Below are 20,582 nucleotides of genomic sequence, written 5' to 3' on the forward strand. Positions count from 1 at the left end.
CTGCCCTGCTTCGACTTTCTGTGGCCACTGTCAGGGTGGACAGGCCACACCACAGGGCACGTCCACACGAACTGGAGCGAGGGCAGGGCCCTGAGTGGGGTGGTCCTGCCTCAGCGGGGCGGTGTGCACTGGTGGGGGACTGACAGCTGACGGCCTTAATGGGCACATTGTCCCCTTGCTGCCGAGAGCACCGCCCGGCCACTTCCTCACACGCCGCGCGCTGGATGAGCTCATGTCTGAGGCTGCGGGCGGCACGGGGCAGCCGAGCTTGGCTGCAAGGAGGCCCGGGGCCCGCGAAGCCCGAGCAGGCTGGGGCCGGCGGAGTCGTGAAGCAGAACGTTGTAATGAGCGACGCCGGCTGGATTTATGGGGCTGCGCACGTGCGCCTGGCCTTCCTGCGAGGGCCTCCGCACGGGAACAAAAACAATTCCTGGCCCGAGAACGGCGCGACTGGGTCTTAACAAGAGCCCACTAATTACTGGAAGGCCCCGGCCAGGTCCCCAGCCTGTGGAGGAGCAGAGCGTGGGGCTGGTGTCAGCTTAGGCTTTGCTGGAGTCTTCGGTCTCTACTCAGGAGGCCCAGCGGGAGGCACGAGACATGCCACTTGCTACCTATGGCATTGCAGAAGCCGCTGACCTCCTCCTTACTTTTCCTCATCTGTAAAATGGGGCGATGTGCCTTCTGAGGCCAGGGGGTGACAGCATACCAGAGTGAACAAGGGTGGACCTCGCAGATGGCCCGTTTCTGGTTCGGAGTCTTGGTTATCTGCCTGGTTCTGCTGTGTGGCTTGCCGAGAAACTTCACCTCTCTGAGCCAGGCTCCCTCACCTAGAAAGTGGGGATAATGGTGTTCAGTTTGCAGGGTGACGAGGAGGATTTGACAAGAGAACGCACGTGGACTCCTTAGTGTACCAGGTACTCAAACTGCTGCCACCTCTGCACGCGGTCATGGCTGGCTGTGTTACTGTCATCTTCCTACACAAGCATGCGAGTGGCAGATGGGTTCTTGAAGGCCCTGTGTCAGTGTGATTCTGCAGCTGTGCTGTGGTGTCTGGGCTTCAGAGGGTCAGACCCATACCCTGTCAGGGGCACGTTGGAGACTCATAGGGGCCGACACGTCCCTTGTCCTCTTTCCGCTGGTAGAATCTGGGCCTTGGACTGAGAGCGGGGCTTGTCCTGGGGCTGGGTCTGTGAGCAGGAGATCCCTGACTCGGGCTTGTGTGTTGGGCCATCAGGAAGTGGTGCTAGTCTCCCCCCAAGGACACCTGCCCTGTGGCCGGTACCCTTGCCTGGAAAGTTTGTGCACCAGGCCCCCTGGCACGCAGGCAAGAAGCTCTTGGCTGCGATAACTCAGAGGTCTCTCCTGCAAACATTTTCTACTGTTTTCCCTGTTTATGGATATCGTGGATTTAGCATCTGGCCAGAAAGTTCCCATGACCACTCCCTTTTCAAATCGAGAGCCAAAGAAAGCAGAAGCACCAGATGCCACGAGATCTGGGCTGTGGTTAGCAGTGTGGCGAGAGGGTGCCGTGCCGGGGCCTGGGGCCAACATCACACTTCACTCTGAAGCCGCCGTGTGCCCGCATGAAGCGAGAGATCCAGCAGGGTGGTGCCCCTGGCTGACTTGCACAGGGATGGATTTTCGGGAACGACCACGTTCTCCCCAATCTTCTCACTGCCTTGTCTGACTCAGGCTGTCTGCCTGGTGACTAGCCTCTGAGGTTCTGGTGGAGTCTGCTCACGCAGTGATTCCCATCTGGGTCCTTGGGGTAAGACACCGACGGTGCCCCACAGGGCAAAGGCCCCTCTCCCTGGCCTCACGGAGGGCAGGGTTTCTTTTGCTTGTCCACTGCTGCACGCCTAGGGCCTCGCATACTGATGGGTCCAGAGGGCTCAGGGGATGTGTGTGAGTGAGTGATCCTTGCTGGGTGATGGGGAGACAGCCGTGTGAACACATGACAGCCATCCAGGAGGCACAGTGTTGTGGCTGCTGAGTGTGCCTGGTGCACTGAGACAGGGCACCTGGCCTAGACAGACAGGGGATCGGGGAAGGCTTCCTGAAGGAGGAGGAATGGAGGTCTGAGAGCAGAGGCCTGAGGGTTGAGCAGGATGACGAAGAAAAGGTGGCCGTGGCATGTTCCAGACTGAGGCACTGGCATACACGGTGGCCTGAAAGCGACGTAAGAGAGGGGTGCAACAGTCTGTACTGGTGGAAAGAGGGGCGGAGGCGGGGAGGTGAGGCGGGGGGAGGCTGGGCAGCCTTCCTCGGGACCCAGGCCCATGTCCCCTTCAGGAGGCAGCTTCGGAACTTCCATGGGTCCCTCTTCCTTTGACCGTTCTGCAAACAGAAATGCTGTGCCATCATCCCAGCCCGTTGTGAGGCCTGAGGCAGCCGTGTGCGTGCACGTGTCTTGTGTGCTGTAAAGGGCTGCGTGGCTGATGGCTCTGGGTGCTGCCCTGTAGAGGCCCTGGAGTGACTGGGGCCACTTGAGGTCCAGAGGTCCAGGAGGGTTCAGGTGAGGGCCCCCTGCCTAGCGAGGTTGTTTAAGGGAAGTTGTGAACATCCCCTTGGTCATTTGGATTTGCCCGGAATTAAGGCCGTGAGTAAGTGAGAGTTCCTCACAGTTGGCCTATCCGTGAGGTGGCGTTTCCCTAACCGGGATGTGCCACAGGGCCAGGTGACCTCTCTCCAGGCCTTTAGGGGCTGCCTCCAGGTGGGATGCCACGGGCATGACCTCCATGGGACGTAATGAGGAGCTGCCGGGGTTCAATTAGGCGCCGAATCTGGCACTGCACCGTGTGACTGACAGCTCATTACCCCACTGCCATTTTGGGCGGTGGAATTTAATCTCCCAGATGGCAAGCAAATCAATTTGTCCATCCACTGCAGCTGAGCCTGCTCGAAGCCTACTCTAATTTATTCTCTTAAGCTTCAGAAGCCTTGCCGTTTCAACGTACAGCAATACCAGCTTCCCTGGCCAGCCTGGGCATGGGGTGTACAGGCGGGCATGTGGAGAAGGTTGAGTGGGTGGCCTGATCGGGCGGCTGGAGTGCTCAGGCAGGGCCCATGCCATCAGCCAGGGTCCTAGTCCAGGAGTCTGGGCTCATAGGTGGGAAGGTTGTATGTGGGAATAGGAGTGGTAGGACATCTAAGTCCCTGAGACCAAAGTTGCCTGCCCCAGGGCTAAGGCCAGAAGGCACTTTGGCCAGCATGGCACAGGTGATCTGCTTCCATGCATTCTAGGGCTGGGTTTCCCCATGCTGTGGTCATGGGCCTGCTAGAAGATTTGGAGGCTGTAATTCTGGGACTCTGAGCTGTCTGCCCTCCGTAAAGTATGGTCACAAGCCCACAGCCGTGGCAGGGACCTTCACCTTGCGACGCTGGGACAGTGTTCAGGGAAATCCGAGGCCTTTTCCTCCACGATTATAGTGCCTGTGGCATGTGCTCCAGGGCGCATGATGCCCCTGCTCGACTTTGGGTGCCGGGCCCCAGCAGACTCTGGAAGGCAGTCTGGGTGACCCCTCTAAGCATACTCAAGGGGGCTGTTAGCAAAGGTCTGCATTTACGGGGCAAAAACAGCCTCTCCGAGGGGAAATTTCAGCTGCTTTGCGTCCTGGGTGATCCTGTTCAAGGTGGGTATTTTTCTGCGTATCCCTCAGTTCTGCACTCTGCTGACATGGGGCTCTGGAGTCTCCTTCGGCATGTGAGGTGGGGGGCGTGGGAGGGGTGAGTGTTGCTTTGGTGGTAGAGGGATTTGAGGAAGACAGTACCTTCTGTGGAGAGAGCATTTGTGAAACACTTTCTGGAGTTTGACAAAGCAGCCCGGCTGAGTTGGTTTTTAGGGGTCAGGGAAAGGCCAATCTATTTACACACCTTTGCTAAGGAGCATGGCGGGGCAGTGATGGCGGCCGGGATTAATGAGCAGTTTTATTGCCTCGCCTGTCAGGAGGGTCATGGGATATTATTTTGATATCGGGGGGCCCCCAGAAGCAAACACATCGGGTTAAGTTATAAACAGAAGAAATGCCAAAGGAAAGGTGGCCTCACCCCTGGCCATTGAGCGTTTCCTTTTCTTCTCAGCCAGGGATGGGCCCAGGACCCTCCTCCCACCCCGGTGCTTTCAGGGGGATCCCTCTGAGGCCGCACCAAAGCCAGTTCCCAAGATAACATTGGCCGGTGGCGCCGGGCCAGGAAAATTAAACATCACGGTTGCTAACGAAAGGAAACGTCCGGGCCATCCCCCAGCCTCCGCTGCCTCTGACAGAGGGAGTGCCGGCCCACTCAGGGTGAATGATGACACAGCCCGAGTGACATGTTGAGGAAACGGCCTGAGGACTGCCTGCACCCGGCCCTGACCGGCCCGGTTGGGTCTTCCACCCCTCCGGCCTCGAGATGGGGACCAGGATTGGGACTGCATGACTGGACGAGACGGAAGTGACTGCTCATCTCTTGTTTTCTTCTCCTGTCTTCTTGCCTTCTTGCCTTTTCTCTGTCAGGGCAGACTGTAGCTGTGACCAGACCCAGCCGCCTGACCCTGAACGGGCAGGAGGAATTCTGCCAGATAAACACAGGCACAGATGGACAGCTCCACATGCCGGGGCCAGAGCCAGGGAGCAGGGCCATGGCGGATGTGGCTGGCCTGGCTGCACATGGGGTGCAGGTCTGGGCTTCTTGGTCCCCGGCAGACCCGTAGCTCCCCTGGCTGGCACCGCCAGGCCTGTGTGCTGTGTGGCCACTTACCATGTATCACCCTGACCTATGAAGTCCTGTCTATGTCTTCTGCTGCACAACCCCCACCCCCACCCCCTGCAACACTGAGCTAGGGCACACAGCTCCCTCCCGAGTCCCTGCCCATTTAGCACGCATGTCTCTGGGTCTCCCACTTGGCTGGACAGAGGCAGGGTCTCACCTGCCTTTGCCCGTTTGAGGCTTTTTTCATAGTAAGTACCCAGTAAATCCCGTTGGCCCCTAGATGGCTTTAACATACATTTCTATTCATCTGTCCTCTAACACGTTCTGTTCATGCTGCCAGGGCTGGCCACACACGACCTGTCTGGAATAGGCAAGAAGGCCTGCCTAACTGCAGCAGAACTTGGGAGTACATACCAAAGGAGAGGCCACCTTGGAGGTTCAGAGAACATACAGTGGGGAGCACTTTGTTTAGTTAGACAACTGGGCTCATGTCCCAGCTCTAGCACTGAGAGCTGTGTGACCTTGGGGAATATGCCTCACCTCTCTGTGTTGTAGTTTTCTCGTCTGTAAAATAGGGATAGTATTACCAACATCACAGGGTTGCCATCCAGCTGAATGGATGTAGAGGACTGGGATATGGGTGTGCATACACACACAGACACACACACACGCACAGACACACACAGTAGTTATTACTGTCATATTAGTCCCAGTTGGAGCTATGGTGCTGTGTTAGATCTCAGACGCAGGAGGCGGAGGAAATTGTCTGGATTATTGAGGGCAGAGCCCAGCTGCCGAGGGCAAGGGCTGCTCCTCAGGAACAGGGAGTGGGGGGTGGCTGTTGTCTATCTAGTGCCACCACCAGATTGCAGGGCTGCACAGCCCCTAGCTTACAGAATAATTTCATTTTTGGTAAATTTCACTAACTGCCACGGCTCTTTTGAATGGAGGCATGTGTGCATTTCAAGTTTTCCTTGCAGTTACACCAAGTTTTCTTTCAAGTAATGAGCTGTTTTCTTTTTCCCCTGTAAACATGAGGCTGACATCAGAGAACAATTTTTGATCCTGGTTTTAAAAACTAACTGGGTGGTTTAGACATGATGGGAATCCCAGGCAGTTGGCTGGCTCTCTTTTCTGTTTCACTGAAAAGCATTTCTTCAATGAGCCCACATCTCAGGGGCGAGACGCACTTTGGATTAGTGAAAGTTTAGAAACATTTAGGTGATTATGGTAAATAATTCACGCAAATCCCGACAACTGCAACTTATTCTTTTGTGTGTGCTGGAGGAAGAGCCTAAGCTGGCTCCCTTTCCTGTATTTGCTTCCCAGTCCTCTTAGCGCCATCTAGTGGAGGCCCCTTGCTAAATAATAGGATTTGCTCCTGTGGTCCCTTCTTCAAAGTTGAGGAAATGCAATTCACCTAGAGGCCTTTTAACCCTCGGTTCCTTTTGTGTTTCAGTCTCCAAGTTAGAAACACCACCACGGTGGGGGTACCTGGGTGCCTCAGTTGGTTAAACGTCTCTGCTGTCAGCACAGAGCCCACTTGGGAGCCTCCGTCTTCCTCCTCTCTCTCTGCCCTTCTCCAGCTCGCTCGCTTTCTCTCTCTCTCAAAAATAAGCATTAAAAAAAAAAAAAAATACCACCATGGTTAACTGGATTTCCTTTTGTTGCTGATAAGAGTGAGCCATCAGGGGCCCTGCACTGTAGTTGTCAGCATCTCTGCATCTGAGTCTGGTGGTGACTTACTAGTCGTGTGATCACTAGGAAGTTACTTAACTTCTCCCAGCCTCAGTGTTCTCAGCTGCAAAATGGCTCTGAAAACAGGAAGTGCCCATCAAATTATCCCTGAGGCATGATGAAATTATGCCCCTGAGGGGCTCAAGACAGTGACTGGCACACAGCAAATGATCACCATCCCCAGCTAACAATAGCACGGTTTATTTCTCGTTATCCTGCATGCTGAGGATTCTACCTATAGACAAAATGCTCTTGGGTGAATGACTGCACCGTGTGGTTTGTCCAAGCAAACACTTTGAAGATACTACTTTTGACCTGATGACATTTTAAGATGCGTCTTGAAAAGTCCACAATAAAGTTTTTCTTTCTTTCTTTTTTTTTTTTTAATCAAATTCTAATCAAGAAGTAGGAAGTGTAGACTCAGTAGAGATCTTGGGGAAGAAAAGTAAAAGTATTAACAACACCTTACCTTTATGAGAAACTTGGAAAAAACTGTCTGTCTTTCAGGTTTGAGTTAGAAGCAGTTGCCTTTTCATTGAAAAGCATGGTTGTGTGATGGCTTGGGACTTCTATTTTGATTTCATTAGGCACAGTTGGGAAAGGAAAACTGATCCTTCATGTTCATCTCTGATATGTGTGTGCTGCATATTTTCTCCTGGTTAAAGTCTGTTCTAGAAGCAGGCCTATTTCTTTTTAGAGAGAACGGTCTTCTGTGCATTTTAGGCAAATGTACCTTCTGAAGCAAAGAGTGTCTGTGTTTTGCTGAATTTAGGTAACATAAGGTTTAGCCACTGTCGTCCAGCTGGGATCTCCGTAAATACAGCTGACCCTTGAACAAGATGTGTTGGAACTGCACAGGTCCACTTACGTGAGGATTTTTTTTTGATAAATGCAGTATAACATGGTGTATGTATTTTGTCTTCCTTCCGTTTTTCTTAACATTTTCTTTTCTCCAGCTTTCTTTATTGTAGCAATACAGCCTATAATGCACGTAACATACAAAATAGGTTAATCGGCTATGTTATTAGCAAGGCTTCCAGTCAGCAGTAGGCTATCGGTAGGTAAGTGTTGGGGGAGTCAAAATTAGACTTGGACTTTCAACTGTGCGTGAGTTGGTGCCCCGAACCCCCACCTTGTTCAAGGGTCAGCTGTAATCTGCATCACTAAACACCCACAGCTGTGAGAAAGCATGTCAAAGCTGGGAGCACATCTCGGGGACCTTGGGAGTGGCACCTTGCCCTTGGAAAGTTTTTGGCCGCAGGGACCCTGTCCTACAGGAACAAGAGACCCGACCCAGCTCCGGCAGAAGTCTCCAGGCTTTGCCAGCTCCATGTGGCAAGCGGCCCGGAGACACTGGGCCCGTCCATGAACCAGAGAGACTGTCAGGAGGGGGCAGACGGGAGGAGAGAGCTGGGCTCAGATTCTGAAGATCTGGGCTCAAGTACCAGTCTGCCACTTACCACCCACATGGCTTTCAGTATACCTGCTTCCTCACCTGTGAAATGGGGAGAACGCCCTTGCCCTAGTGTCACAAGGATGGAAGGAGAGACTTTAAATGAGCTCCCCCTACCAGTCATTAGGGCCTGAGGATGCTCCTGTGTCCAGGCAGCGGTGGCCCTGTGGTGGCTCTGGGGGCAGCTGCTCTCGTCCCCCATCCTGTGACAGGAGAAGTCCACCTGGGGCTCAAGGGCACAGTAACTTGAAACAAGCCAGTCACCACAGCAATTTAACATTTTACTAAATCGATTCACACAAATTCCAAATCGCAAATATAATTAAGGACAACAGATTCTGTTCTGCCTTTTAAATCTTTCATTTTCAAATCCATCATTAAGACAAAAAGTAAACAAAAATGAAGTCTGCTGCAAATTCATGATCTTTCTTCTTGAGGAAAAAAAAGGAACATTAGAGTAAAAAGAACGCCACTGGGTGTACAATAAAGCACCACGACACACGGTTACAAAACAGGCTTCCTGGATTCGGCCACACGTAGAAGACACTGCTCTCCCCGCTGTTCTGCGTCAAGCAGGATTTCATTAAAATAAACTATAAAATCTCCTAGGTTACACTAAAGTCAGACACGGTCTGGAACACAGTGCTTAACAACAGTAATGCCAACTATCAGTGCTAACGTAAAAACATTTTAGAAGGTCAAAAACAATTAAACTGGAAACCAAAACCTTATCTTCCCTAGATGAGCAAAACTGGAAATGAAAGGGTTCCGCCTCCCAACAGGCGTGAGGGGGATTTTTCTTTCTTTCTTTCAGATCGGAGGCGGGGGCGCGGCGCAGGCTGCTTCTGTACTTCAGCCTAGTTGGCGTCCAGCTTGGCCATTTCCTGTACGTAGATGCCTATACTCTCGCTGTCAAAAAGCACGAAATACACCGTTTTGATGGAAGAGGACATCGTTGACACGAAGTAACTGGAGATGGCCTTCAGAATCAGCTGAGCTGCCGTCTGCTTTGGAAAGCCATTCCTGCAGGAGAGAACGGGGCTCAGCAACCAGGGCCACCGTGGCCATGGGCCTGCCGCCCTCCCTCCCGGAGGCCCCCAGGGCTGGGTGCTGTGCTTCGCCTCGAGGGGCCTCAGTGCCTGCGAGGGCTGTTCACACACAGGGGAAGGGCCAAGCAACAAGCACATACGCACGACTTGTGTCTCCTGCGTGGAGTCTCCCAAGGGTAGTGTGGGTTCCCACATTTCTGTTCCCAGTGTTACTGTGACTAGGACGGGGCTTGACGCCACCCCTCCCCCATGGGACAGCTGGAGGCTGGAGCTTCTACAGGAGGGGACTGTTGTTCACACACATAGGGGCGTTAAAGCCTTCATGTGGGCCTTAGACTTGACAGGTGCTGGGGCTGCTGGCCTGGAGTGCATCCCAGGACCCACCAGCTTGCTATCACCCATAGGCCAGGGCATGGGGGGCTGGGAGTGCAGGGGACGACTCCTGGCTGAGGGGGCTCTTTATCTCAAGAAATGGCATTCAAATTTCCCTGCCAGACGGCTGTGAATTCACATATTTCCACTTAAGGTAAAAGTCAGGTGGGAATTTTGGAGGTAGGGCTCAGAACTCTGGCAGAATCTGAAATGAGGCCTAGAGAGACTGGAGTCTCTTGCTCTACATGTGCCTGGGGCTGTTCCTGGTCAACACCGCAGGTGCAGGACCCAGGGAACCCGGGACAGTGGCAGGAACATAGCGGCTTGCCTAGGCTGGCAGAAAGGATGTGGGTTTTGAGCCAGTGGTCTGGATTCAGATCCCTTACTGACCCCCTGGGTACAGTTAAGGATCCTCAGGTGAGAGTCTGAGGCCAGGTTTCATGGGGATTTCTTTTTTCAATGGCAGATCTGCAGTCTTCCAGAGCCCCCAGCCTGTGGACCATTGTATCCAACGTGCTGGGCCAGCCTGCCGGCTTAGGCCACACTTCTCCTTCAGATGGGGTGTCTGCTGCCAGGTGACAGGTTTTCAAATGCATAAGGTGGAGGCTTTCTTAGAACATTCTGAGCCTTGCTTGCTAAGTGCCTCTGAGTTTTGAACTACCTTAGCTTATTCCTCTGGAGAGCCACACTTACTCTCCAGTTGTCAGTACTAAGCACATCTCAGGGCCACAGGGCAAAACCATTCTAGTGACTTGGTTTTCATCAAACAGGGCTTCGCCCAGCTGGAAGATGGATCCCTAGTACTTGTGGATGCTTTGGAAGTGAAGCTCATTCTTAGCAGACAGGGGGTGTCACCCGGGGCACGTTCCCAGCCTGTGCCGAGGGGCCTCTGGGCAACAGTGGGGTGTGAGGCTCGTCCTCAGCCACACGGCGCCCACAAGGCAGCCAGCCCGCACAGGACTGCCCGGGAGGAGCGGGATTCAGAGGCCGAAGGAAGAGCTGCACAAGTGTACCAGCTGCAGGAAGGGGGTGTCAGGCCCAGACTCCCCTGGAGCAGATCCTGGGCGCTCTACCAGCAGCGCAGGAAGGGTGCCCAGCAGGTGGGGCAGGACGGAGGGTGGTGGGGACCATGCTGAATGAAAGGTTTCGCTGGAAGGGGGGAGAATGTGGGACCCACAAAGCAAGTTATTCCCCTTCTCCCCATCCACTCTCAGATCTGCAAGCTCATTCTGGGAAGAAGCTGTTCTCATCACCCCTGACAGAGTTGCCCTGACCATTTTCACAGGATAGGTTGTCTGGGAAAAGGCACGTGTTGGCAAGTATTCGAAGACATGAACTCGACTTCCCATTTTAGGGGCACGTTCCTAGGGGCACATGTATACATGAGTGTTGTGGGGGGTCCACCTCACACCCGCTATGGGTGCCTGAGCGTGTACAGGCTGCCCTTCACCCAGCCCCAGTCCTGAGGGTGAGACCAGGGCCAGCTTTGGGGGAGGGCTATGCCGTTACAGGGTCACGGGGGTCACTGGAATAAGGGACCCTTTAAAGTGTCTCACAAAGAGCCAATATTTATTTTCCCACTGTAAACTCAGATTACGGCCTCTAACTTCATCCCTGGCGAGAAAAGCCAGTGGCCAGATCTGCAGGAGTTCCGGAAGTGCCTGGAAGCCGAGGCAGGACAGGGAGCCTGGCCCACCCTCCCGAGCAGCCTGTGTCAAGATCAGGGAGGGCTTATTCAGATGCAGGTTGCTGGGCTCTGTCCAGGGAATCGGACTGGGCAGGTTGAGGGCACACCCTTTGAGAACCACTGTTCTGCGTGGAGCCAGCAAGGAGGTTGTAGTCTGAGCTCACAGGGTGGGCCCCAAGGTTAAAAACCTAGAAGTGAGGGAGAAAAGGTGGGGATCGAAGGCTCTAGGCCCGTACTATCAGTATCTGTCAGCCCTACTGTTAATGGAGCACGGGCTGGTCTCTTTCAAGGTTGTTGGGTACAAGTGAATTTGACTTATTTCTAGGAGAACCTCTTATTGACAAACCCATCCCTCTGTCCTAGGCAACCACAGCCTAAAGAAAAAATGCAGCCAAGGGACCGTAGCTGTTCTGGACCACGCAGGCCGCCAGGAAGGAGTGGGGAAGGTGATTCCTTTCTTTATGCTTTCAGGGCTCCAGAATGTTTTCTTGTGGCCATAGTGAGCGGTGCTTGTAGCAAAATGGAGCATAGCAGCAGCTGTTCTCATGGCAGTGCTTTACACACCCGGAGCCCTCAAGTCAGGGGCAGCTGTGTCGTTGCAGAGGCCCAGATGGTCTCCCGTCCTCAGGAGGGCCGAGCAGCAGGGCAGTTAGAGGCTCAGGCCGTGGAGCCACACAGGATTTGAGTCCAGGCCCTGCCTCTGTGTCTTGTTTGTCATCCGGGGAAATGGGGTAGGTAAGCAAGGCACCTGTTATCCCTGGGGGCTGTGAGTATTGAACAAGACAACGTGCAGAACATCCTCAAGTGGTAATGGCGTCTATAGAACAGGCAGTCTGGCAGCATCTTTCTAGAGGCTCATGTGGTACAAAACTGTCTTCCTCCCAGGCCCCGTGATCGCTGTCACCACTGCGCTTTCCCTGTGCCGACAATGTCGGCCTCAGGCCCCCAGAAGGCCATCGGGGTCTGCGATGCCCAGTCAGCGATGACTACTGGCATGCATGGTATGGCAGGGTGACACAGGGTCACTGGTGCTGTGTGGGACAGCTTCAGAAGCATCACTGGTCTGTGGGGTCTCTCTCATCTCCCGGCTTCCTGGCTGGTTGGGGTCCCTGCTGGTTGCTTCCCTGCAGCCGTCCCCAGTGGCCATCCCTGCTTGGCCAAGTCTTTGGGCCCACCTCCCCTAGCAACACTCTTTCCACCTTCTGGAGAAGACCAGATGCCCCCTTCCCCAATGCACAGTAGAGTAAGGGGAATGGGGCTTCCCTTGTAGTGTTAGATTTGGGTTTGAAGCCCAGCTGCCCTGGGGCCGGGGCCTTAACCTCTCCAAGCATTAGTCTCCTTCACGTGGGTACACAGGATGCTGATGCCAAGAGGCAGGTGTCCCTCATATTCCCATTTAGGTCCCATGGGGCCTGCCAGGGGCCATGGTTAAGGCATGTGCCTTAAGTTACTCTGCAGGCAAGTGTCCTAGACTCCAGCCTTTTGGTCTTGAGCTAACTAAGGAGCTTCCCCTGAAGTCATTTCAGTTGTCTTCAGCCTCAGTTTCTCTAGACTAGTGAAAGGGGACCACATGAGCTGTCGCACCCTTTGGGTCAGCCTGCTCAGTGATAGCTGGGGGCTACATATTGGTTGTCTGTTCTTGCATTCCACCTGGACCGCAGGGGTTCTGGGTTCACAAGGGCCATGTCCCATAAGAGACTGTCATGCCTCCAGCCCTGCTGGGCCCCCACCTTCGATGGGGCATCACTAAGTGTCTCTGATATCAGTGAGCTCACCTGCAGGGCTGGCCACGGCAGGCACACAGGACTCTAAGCCAAGAGCTGTGTTGCACAGCCTGATCAGGGACCCTGGAAGCTCCTGTGGGGAGAGGCTATGTCTCGGGGGTTGGAGGAGTCCAGGCAGATTCTTCTGGAGGAGACAGACTGGCAGCTTGCCTTTGAAGGCAGAGCAGGATTAAAGGTGGATTCTAGACGGACTCTGGTTTTTGTATGGGACTGGTCCACCTGTCTAATTGTCTTGGCGGTTTGCAAGAGGGTAGGGCTGGATGTCACAAAAGGTTGAGTGACTTTAGGAAAGTGTGTTCCTGTGTGGTCATTTTTTCTGGTAGGATTAGGATTCCCTCTCATGGTGCTCCCGCCCCTTTCCATTTTCCATGTTCTATGTAGCTTTGAGCAAGTGCCTTTGTCAAGTTGGGCTGCCTGAAGGCCACTCCCTCCAGAGGCAGAGACCAGGGCAGCAGCTGAGAGCAGTGGGCTCCACTTCCAGAGGGCATGGTGGGGGGGATGGACTGGGGAGCACAGCCCCCTTGTGGCCTGTAGCCTTCTTTCCAGATGTTCTTGTCTTAGGCTAGTAGGTAATTCTGCCCGTTCTGTTTGGTTTCTTCCTATCTCTTCTAAGGCCAATTCTCAAGGTGGAGGGAGGCTGACGGCTGGGCCCAGGGAAGTCAGGGACTTCCCCAGGGGGGTTTCTGAGCTTCCCTAAAACCTCCTCCTGTACATCACCCTCAAGCAGTGGGGCGATCCTCTGGTGGAGAGCAAATGGGGTCTGGAAGGGGCTCCATGCCTCTCATCTTGGCCAAGGACTTGCCCTAAAATTCGGGCTCTCCCCCGTCTAAGTCGTGTCACCTCAGGGGAGTGAGTTAACCCCTCTCAGCTTCCTTTTTATTTTTTCTTTTAGTGGAATTAATGACAGTGCTCACCCTGTAAGGGTGCTGTGAGATAATGCAGATCAAGGGTTTAGCACAGTACTTGGGACTCCATGAATACCCATAAATGGTAGCTTGAAAAAAAATGAACTGGCCTTGAAGCTCATAAATCTACAGAGAGTTTAATCAAAGTTCCAAACTACCCATTCCCTATATCCTACCCCTCCAGAGAGGGGGTCGCCCCCTAATGTCACACAGAGCTGAGAGAGTGGGGGTATCCATGAATGTTGTGACCATAGTACCCAAGGACAGTCTCCCTGAGGTCAGGGTCTGGCCTCCGGGGGGCTACAGGGAGAGGGCATAAGGGTGGGATGGCCCTCCACATGCTGGGCCTTGGCTGAGAGAAAGTGACCCCTCTGCTCCTTGCCAACATGTTTGCATTTCTATTATTTTCATTCCAACCCGACTTTTAGGCCGGAGACACTGGATGCCACAAACAAGCTTTTTATTTCCCCTCCTAAAACCCACTGTGATTTACAGGCCGGCTCTGGTGTAATCCTAATCTTTACTCATGAAAGAGAGGGCAGATGTTTACATGGCTCTGTGGGGCAAGGTCTGCCTGACAGATGTGGGGCCACTGGCATTGCACATGTGCTTGCCTTTGGCATTCTGCCCTCTTAAAAGCTTTCAAACTTCTTACTCCATGAAAAATGTAGAGAATTACTTTAATGCTTCAATTAAAAGTTTCCCAATAGCTATATGAAAGAATATGAAATTATTACCTCCAATAAAGGCTCCTGTTGCTTCTTTCTTCAGAAGCACCTTTCATCAGAGCAGATCAAAGTGCATCCGAAGCACTAATTGAGCCTCAGGACCATCTGTGAGGGAGGGCCATCCCCCAAAGCCGTGCTCACTGATAAGGGAGGCCACGGACAGAGAGGCTAACTCGTTTAGCAAAGGTCACACAGCAGCACTGTGCCAAAGAACAGACCGTCTACAGGATGTGGAAGAAGCAGGAAGCTGGCTACTTAAACTCTGATTCAGAAGCACTTTGTCAAAAAAAGGTTCGGAATCAACTCTGGCACCCATTACACATCTCCCTAGTTCTGGGGAAATTTCAAGCTAGGGGCGGGGGGGGGGGGTGTGCTGACGACCTTACAATGGTGGCTTTTGTCTTTGCCACCGGCTGTGACAGCCAACTGACGGCAGCCTGACAGCAAATGGCTTTCAATGGTCCCTCTCCTTTAACTTTTCTTTTAAGAGACCCTTAAATGGTGTTGCAAAGTGATGTTCAACATAGGCTCTTGGCAAAAGAGAACAGGATTTAAAAGCACAGACCGGAAGTGTGGACAGCACCCAAACCAACACGTGTCATCACATACCTCTGGATGTCCCTCACTTTGGCAGTAAAGTGGCACTCAGTGTACAGGGTAGGGAGACTGTGGGCATGCATGAGGGTGGGGCGCTGGCATGAGCTATCACTGTCCCCTGAGGGCTCCTCTTCCCCCCCACATACTGTGGGAACAGGGCAGCTTAGGCAGACCTCCCGGTGCCACGTGATAGGAAGCCTGCCCACGGCTAGCTCTGTCACTTGAGGTGTGGAACCCCAGTGGCAGCAGTGTTCAGAGAGGCATCATTACAAAGTCTGCCCAAGATGGAGCTCGCAAACTCTACTCTTTGCTCCTCGTGGGTTCAGAGGGGAAGTGCTTTGAAAAGAGGCGCTTTCTCTAAACATGAGGAAGGGGGTTGAGGATGGTCACCCTGTGCGGCCTGCAGTGTCAAAGGAAGCCGGTATATGGCCGCCACACAGCCCTGCCTGGGCACCGGGAGGGTCCGATGGCAGAGACCCAAGTGGGCGCACAGTCTGGATCAGATGCCCCAGGTGCAGCCACGGCCAATACATAGCCCTGGGTTATGGCCCTCTTGGGCCCAAGATGTCCACAGCTGCAGCCTCTGGTGCCAAATCCAGAGTGTGAGGCATGAGGCACAGACCGGGACAGGGAGGACCCCATGATGTGATGGGAAGTGGAGCACCGCCCCTGCATCATGGCACGGAGTTCCCAAAGCACTCTCCCTTCTCAGAGCTCTAATTTCTTTTTGTGCACACCCAGAGTTACTGGGGGCTACTTCAGCACTGGAAGCCAGAGCAGACCCAGCCCTATGTCACTGTCACAGAAGTGTCCATTCATGTCTGCCTTGCACGAGCCAGACAGCAGGACACATGGAGACAGAGCTGGCAGGTTGCGGGGGCGGGGGGGTGGGGGGGGGACGGGCGAGTGAAGGATGCCAGAGATACAAAGGTAAGGGGCAGAGGCATGCTGTGGCTGGGAGGGTGCTCCTGGAATGAAGGTCCTGGCTTTCACACCTCCCCTGTCCTCTCCACTTCCCTCATATCTGAGTCTTCGTGTCCTGCCAGGTTCACTCTCTAAACCACCATCTCTGATGGTCCCACTACACCCTGAAGCCACTTTCTATGCTGACATCTGCTGTCACAAAGGAAATTTGATACGTTCCTCAGTCTTCCTGTCTCACTCCGTCTCTTCAATTGCTGTTCACCATTGCTTAATGTTTGTATTCTTTCCCTTCCTGTGCTTTGGGTCTTCTCGACTAAAGCAGATGGCTCGAAAACAGCCTTAGCTGACCGTGCACAAGTCAGAGCTCCACGATTATGGGCTAAGTATGCAGCTAAGTATAATGACCTCACAAGCCACGACGTGCCCTTACCTGCCGCTGCCAATGGACGGGAACGCGATGGACTTGAGCTTCTTATCGTCTGCCAGGGCCAGACAGTTCTTCACCGTCTTTTCCAGAAGTTCCTCACACTTGTCTGCACCCCAGACCGGACTGTTACAGTGGATCACAAACTTGGCAGGCAGGCCGTGACCTGCGCTGACAGCAGCTGGAGGAGACAAGACAGGAACAGTGAGTTCTGTCCCTCACACGCCCAACACATCGCCCTCCAGCTGCAGCGTGCCCCCAGGCTCCCCTGTGGCCTGCATCCAGGGAGGGCTGCAGCTGCCTGCCATCTTGTGCTTCTGATGTCCCTCTAGAAACTGCTCACCAGCGAGTCTTCTCGGGAAACACCAGGTCAAGAGCCACCCTTGAAAGCTGGCATTGAGATGCACCGCCACTAAGAATTTTAGCCAAGATTACAGCCAGCCCTCTCTGTACATCCTCCCAGAGGCGGACCCTGAACCACCTAACTTGACTGCCTGTGTCAGAATGTTTGCAGCCTCAAATTCGCCTCTGGGGATCTCTAAGCCCCCTTCCTCCTGTGAACTCCTGTACACATAATTATGATGTGTCTATAAATCTCCCCGGCAGAGTTCAGGATAAACCTATTAGGAAAGCAACTCCATTTAATGAGCCACTAAGCAACATGACTGGCAGCTCTGGTGCCCTCTTCTCCTCCTGAACTGATCTTCGTTTTTGACAGAATTAAATTGTTCTTTCACGCTGGAACTGGTTTCTGTTCCGGGGAGAGCTGCCTTTTTCCCACTACACATCTCTACACCCCACCCAGCTCCCTCCCTCAGGCTTTGCCTTCTCATCAGAACTAAAGGCACTGGCTTCGGGCGTGCTATCCCTTAGGAAGTGTTCCAAGTCAGCGCCGGGTCTCCCAGAGCATGTTCTGGGACTCCTGTTCCTAAAGGTGCAATGCACAGGTGGTGGTTCTGGGTACTGGGTTTGCTGAGTGCCTCCTGTGCCATTTCTGTACAGGAACACACTGAGGCCCCACATCGCTGCTATGGTCTGATTGTTGCCTGAGGCCACTTGGGGTGACCGTCCTCGTGGGTAGGACTGTCAGGTCTGCTGTGGCACTAGTAGGTACTGGGGAAGAGTGATCGGTGGGTAGTGCCTCATGGTGCAGAGAAACAGCTCTGAACTAAGAGGTCTCAGTTTGACTCTTGACTCTGGGCTCAAGTGCTGACCTATAGCAACATGAGATTTGGGGGGTTTACGCACTGGTCTGTCCTCGGGAGAAGTCACTGCTGAACAATGCGTGGGAAAAGACTGGAAAGAAACATCGGTAACTGTGATCATCATCCGTTGGTGGAGCCAGGGCTAAGGTTTTACACCACCTTTAAATGTTCTAAAACTTTTTCTAAAATTGATCTTAATATCAAGGACAAAATGAGTTATTAAAACAGGCAACCATATCCTCAGCCATGCTAAATGTAATGGGTTTGCATCACCGGTGGCCCAGGTGTCACCTGCTGAGTTTGGGGTATGGAAGCACCAGGCTGACCTCTCATCACACCTCCATCTGAGGGCCACCCATGGGAAGCACCTCCAGACTGGCACAGAGAAGTTCTGGGAAGGGATTGAAGAAAGGTCAGGAGCCCCTGGCTGGGTAGTTAATACTACATCAGTTCTCCCTTGTCCAATATGGGACTTTGGTGGAAATACCTGTAAGGACCTGGAAATGTACCCTACTTGATACCACACTCATTGCAAGCAAAAGAAAATGGGCAAGGCAGAGGTCCAAGGCAAAGCGAATGCTACCCTCTTATCCACACCGGGCTCCGTGCCTAGCCCAGGATGACTGGTGAAAGAGGGTCACTGGTGTACCCTCTGAAAGAGGGCTTGTGTAGAAGTCACACAGTTAACTGTTGACACCTGTATTCAATTAAGAGTCATTTTTAAAGCAGCAGTAGGATTTGCAAGACAGCTTGGACACTGGGGACCATCCAGTATGAAGAGGAACCAGAGCCCAAAGGAAGAGAATGGCTTGTCCTCACATCACTGGTGGAGTGAACCGGGCCTCACCCCACTGTTTGGACCCCTAGGTCCTCAGGAGGCCCTCTGTCCTTCACCTCCTACGGACCACCTCCAATTCCAAAATCCAGGCCAGTAGCAGGAAGAAGGCTCTGCCACTAGCTCTTAGCAATCATTCTCCACACATCCGGTTCCAAGTTATTTTCTTACCCTTGGTATCAGGAAAGGTGTGACTGGCAAATGAAAAATGTCTATTTCTATTTTGCCCATTAAACACACAGATGGCTGAATGAAAATGATTAATTTGCACTTCTCGCCAGCACTTTTGCAGATGGCTCAGTATCAGTGCCTACAATTCTCAGCTCTCAGCTTTGCCAAACTCGAATGCTGTAATTCCTTAAAATCAGAGTCTAGACACCAAACATTTAAAAGCTATTTTGAGCAATAAAGAAAAAAACTGGAAAGGTAGTTTTCACAACCCTTACACTCCCCCCGACAATTTGCATGTGTTTTAAGTCCAAATTTGTAAGGCTAACCGGCTCAGACAGGTTTGCGTGGCCACGCACTCCTGAGTTCCAAGATGCCTCATAATCAGGCTTTCCTAATGCTGCACGGGCCACGCCCAAATAAGCAAGGCGCTGCCCCAGCTCACCTCCAGCTACTTCCAAGGGCCCGTTCTTTTTTCGGAGTTCCAGAACAGCTTCCACAAACTCCTTGCCGCCTTTCTTCTCCAGCGTGTTTCCTAGACAAGGACAGGGTGAGGTCAGACTGTCATTCTTGCATCTCAGGGCACACACAGACACTTAGCATGTCAGGTGATTACATACTTCAAATGATCTGACCAGCTAAATTTCCATACAGCTGCAAAACAGGAAACTAAGACTTGGTTAAGTCATGAAAGTGAAATTTAGAAAAGATTCACCACTCGGCCAATTACCACTGAGCTGGCTTTGCTATCGACATTTGGGGGTGACTCAGGGTAATCCTGGATATGCCAGAGATACGAGGGACATGGGACACGTCTGTTCCCTGCAAGCGTGCCTGTCCTGCATTTCTCGCCATGAGAAATCAGATGGTGTTGGCTTCTGAGGCTCATGCCCCCCGCCCCTAGATTTTCTTCTGAGGAGAACCCCCAAATATGAAGGCTTTAGGGGAAGCATACCAAGTTCCCATCAGGGAGCCAGCTCTCCCCTTGGCAGTGTGCCCAGAAGAAAGCATTCAGATTTGGTCACCTCTGGACCACCGTTATGACCATACTTCTTTCCTATTTTGCAGCTCTGGTGTCAAAGGTGAATACAAAAAAAAAAAAAAAAAAAAAAGAAAAAAGATAAAAAAAAAAAAAAAGAAAAAAATGGCCTCAGACAGTATTTCCTTCATCACACTAATGACTCAGAATCACTTTAGGTAAAGGAAGGCAACATCAGAAGCAGAGCTTAAAGGGGAGCTTGTACTACATGAAAGTTTGTAAAAGAAGATGACTGTTCACCAGATTTTCAAGGTTAAACCCAGCGGAGGTAGGCAGCACCTTTTCTGGAATTCGGGTTCTTGCTAAGTACCCAATTCCTGCCAGGAAAACTGGGTTCCCACACAAGGTTACCAACACCTGTGAGGCCTGTTGGTTAAATGCCTCGTATGGCACAACAGGAGGCATTGAAAACGTGTGACAACATCGTCCTTTAAAGTTTGGCCAGGATGGGGTCTCTCTTCCTTAAGCTCTGATTCATCAGTTTTGCACATTTTAAAGTACTTTTCCTCACAAGAGGATAAAATACTCCCCTTAAGATTCACCATTTATCTTGGAAAATTCGGAGTTGCACTCGGCACACTGTAGTAGGTGTCAGTCAGGGTGCATCAGAGTGCACCAGCCCAAATTCTCTTTGGATTCACCCTGTCGGGACTAGGTCTCTTTCTCTTAGAAAAACCTGCCTCACTGGCGTGCTTGTTCTGCAGGAGTGAACTAACCCCAAGAAGTATCTGGAAGGAAGAGCACATCGTCTGGGCACTGTCACAAAAGAGACGGCACCGGGGCTAATGGCAGGCGCTGGCCCGCACGCCGGCCCACTGCAGGAAGTCTGGGGTTGTGTGCATGAACGTGACCGGCAGGCCGGCACCCCCAGGGAGCTCTAGGATGGCGAAGAGCAGGCCCTGCTTTCAAAGAGCAATTAGCACGGGATGCTTGGGGTAGGATCCAGCATCCCTTATTAGCCCAGACTGCCCTCACGCCTCCGC

At 52.7% G+C, this 20,582-nt stretch overlaps 1 protein-coding gene across 4 annotated transcripts in view; it reads right to left on the minus strand.

Annotated features, from left to right (window-relative positions):
* Positions 1-8,150: 8,150 nt before the first annotated feature.
* Positions 8,151-20,582, minus strand: part of LOC124515853 (core histone macro-H2A.1) — a 79,319-nt gene continuing 66,887 nt past the window's right edge. For all 4 annotated transcript variants that reach the window (XM_047084905.1, XM_047084910.1, XM_047084894.1 and 1 more), the window contains exons 7-9: positions 19,006-19,095; positions 16,359-16,533; positions 8,151-8,905 (exon numbers count right to left, since the gene is read on the minus strand). In XM_047084905.1, the coding sequence (XP_046940861.1) occupies positions 8,740-8,905; positions 16,359-16,533; positions 19,006-19,095 (431 nt within the window). In that variant the 3' untranslated portion in view covers positions 8,151-8,739. The remainder of the gene's footprint in view (positions 8,906-16,358; positions 16,534-19,005; positions 19,096-20,582) is intronic.

This window comes from Lynx rufus, unplaced genomic scaffold (genome assembly GCF_022079265.1).
Source record: "Lynx rufus isolate CCGP_SWC_20201006 ecotype Redwood Valley unplaced genomic scaffold, mLynRuf1.p SCAF_1, whole genome shotgun sequence".
NCBI lineage: Eukaryota > Metazoa > Chordata > Mammalia > Carnivora > Felidae > Lynx > Lynx rufus.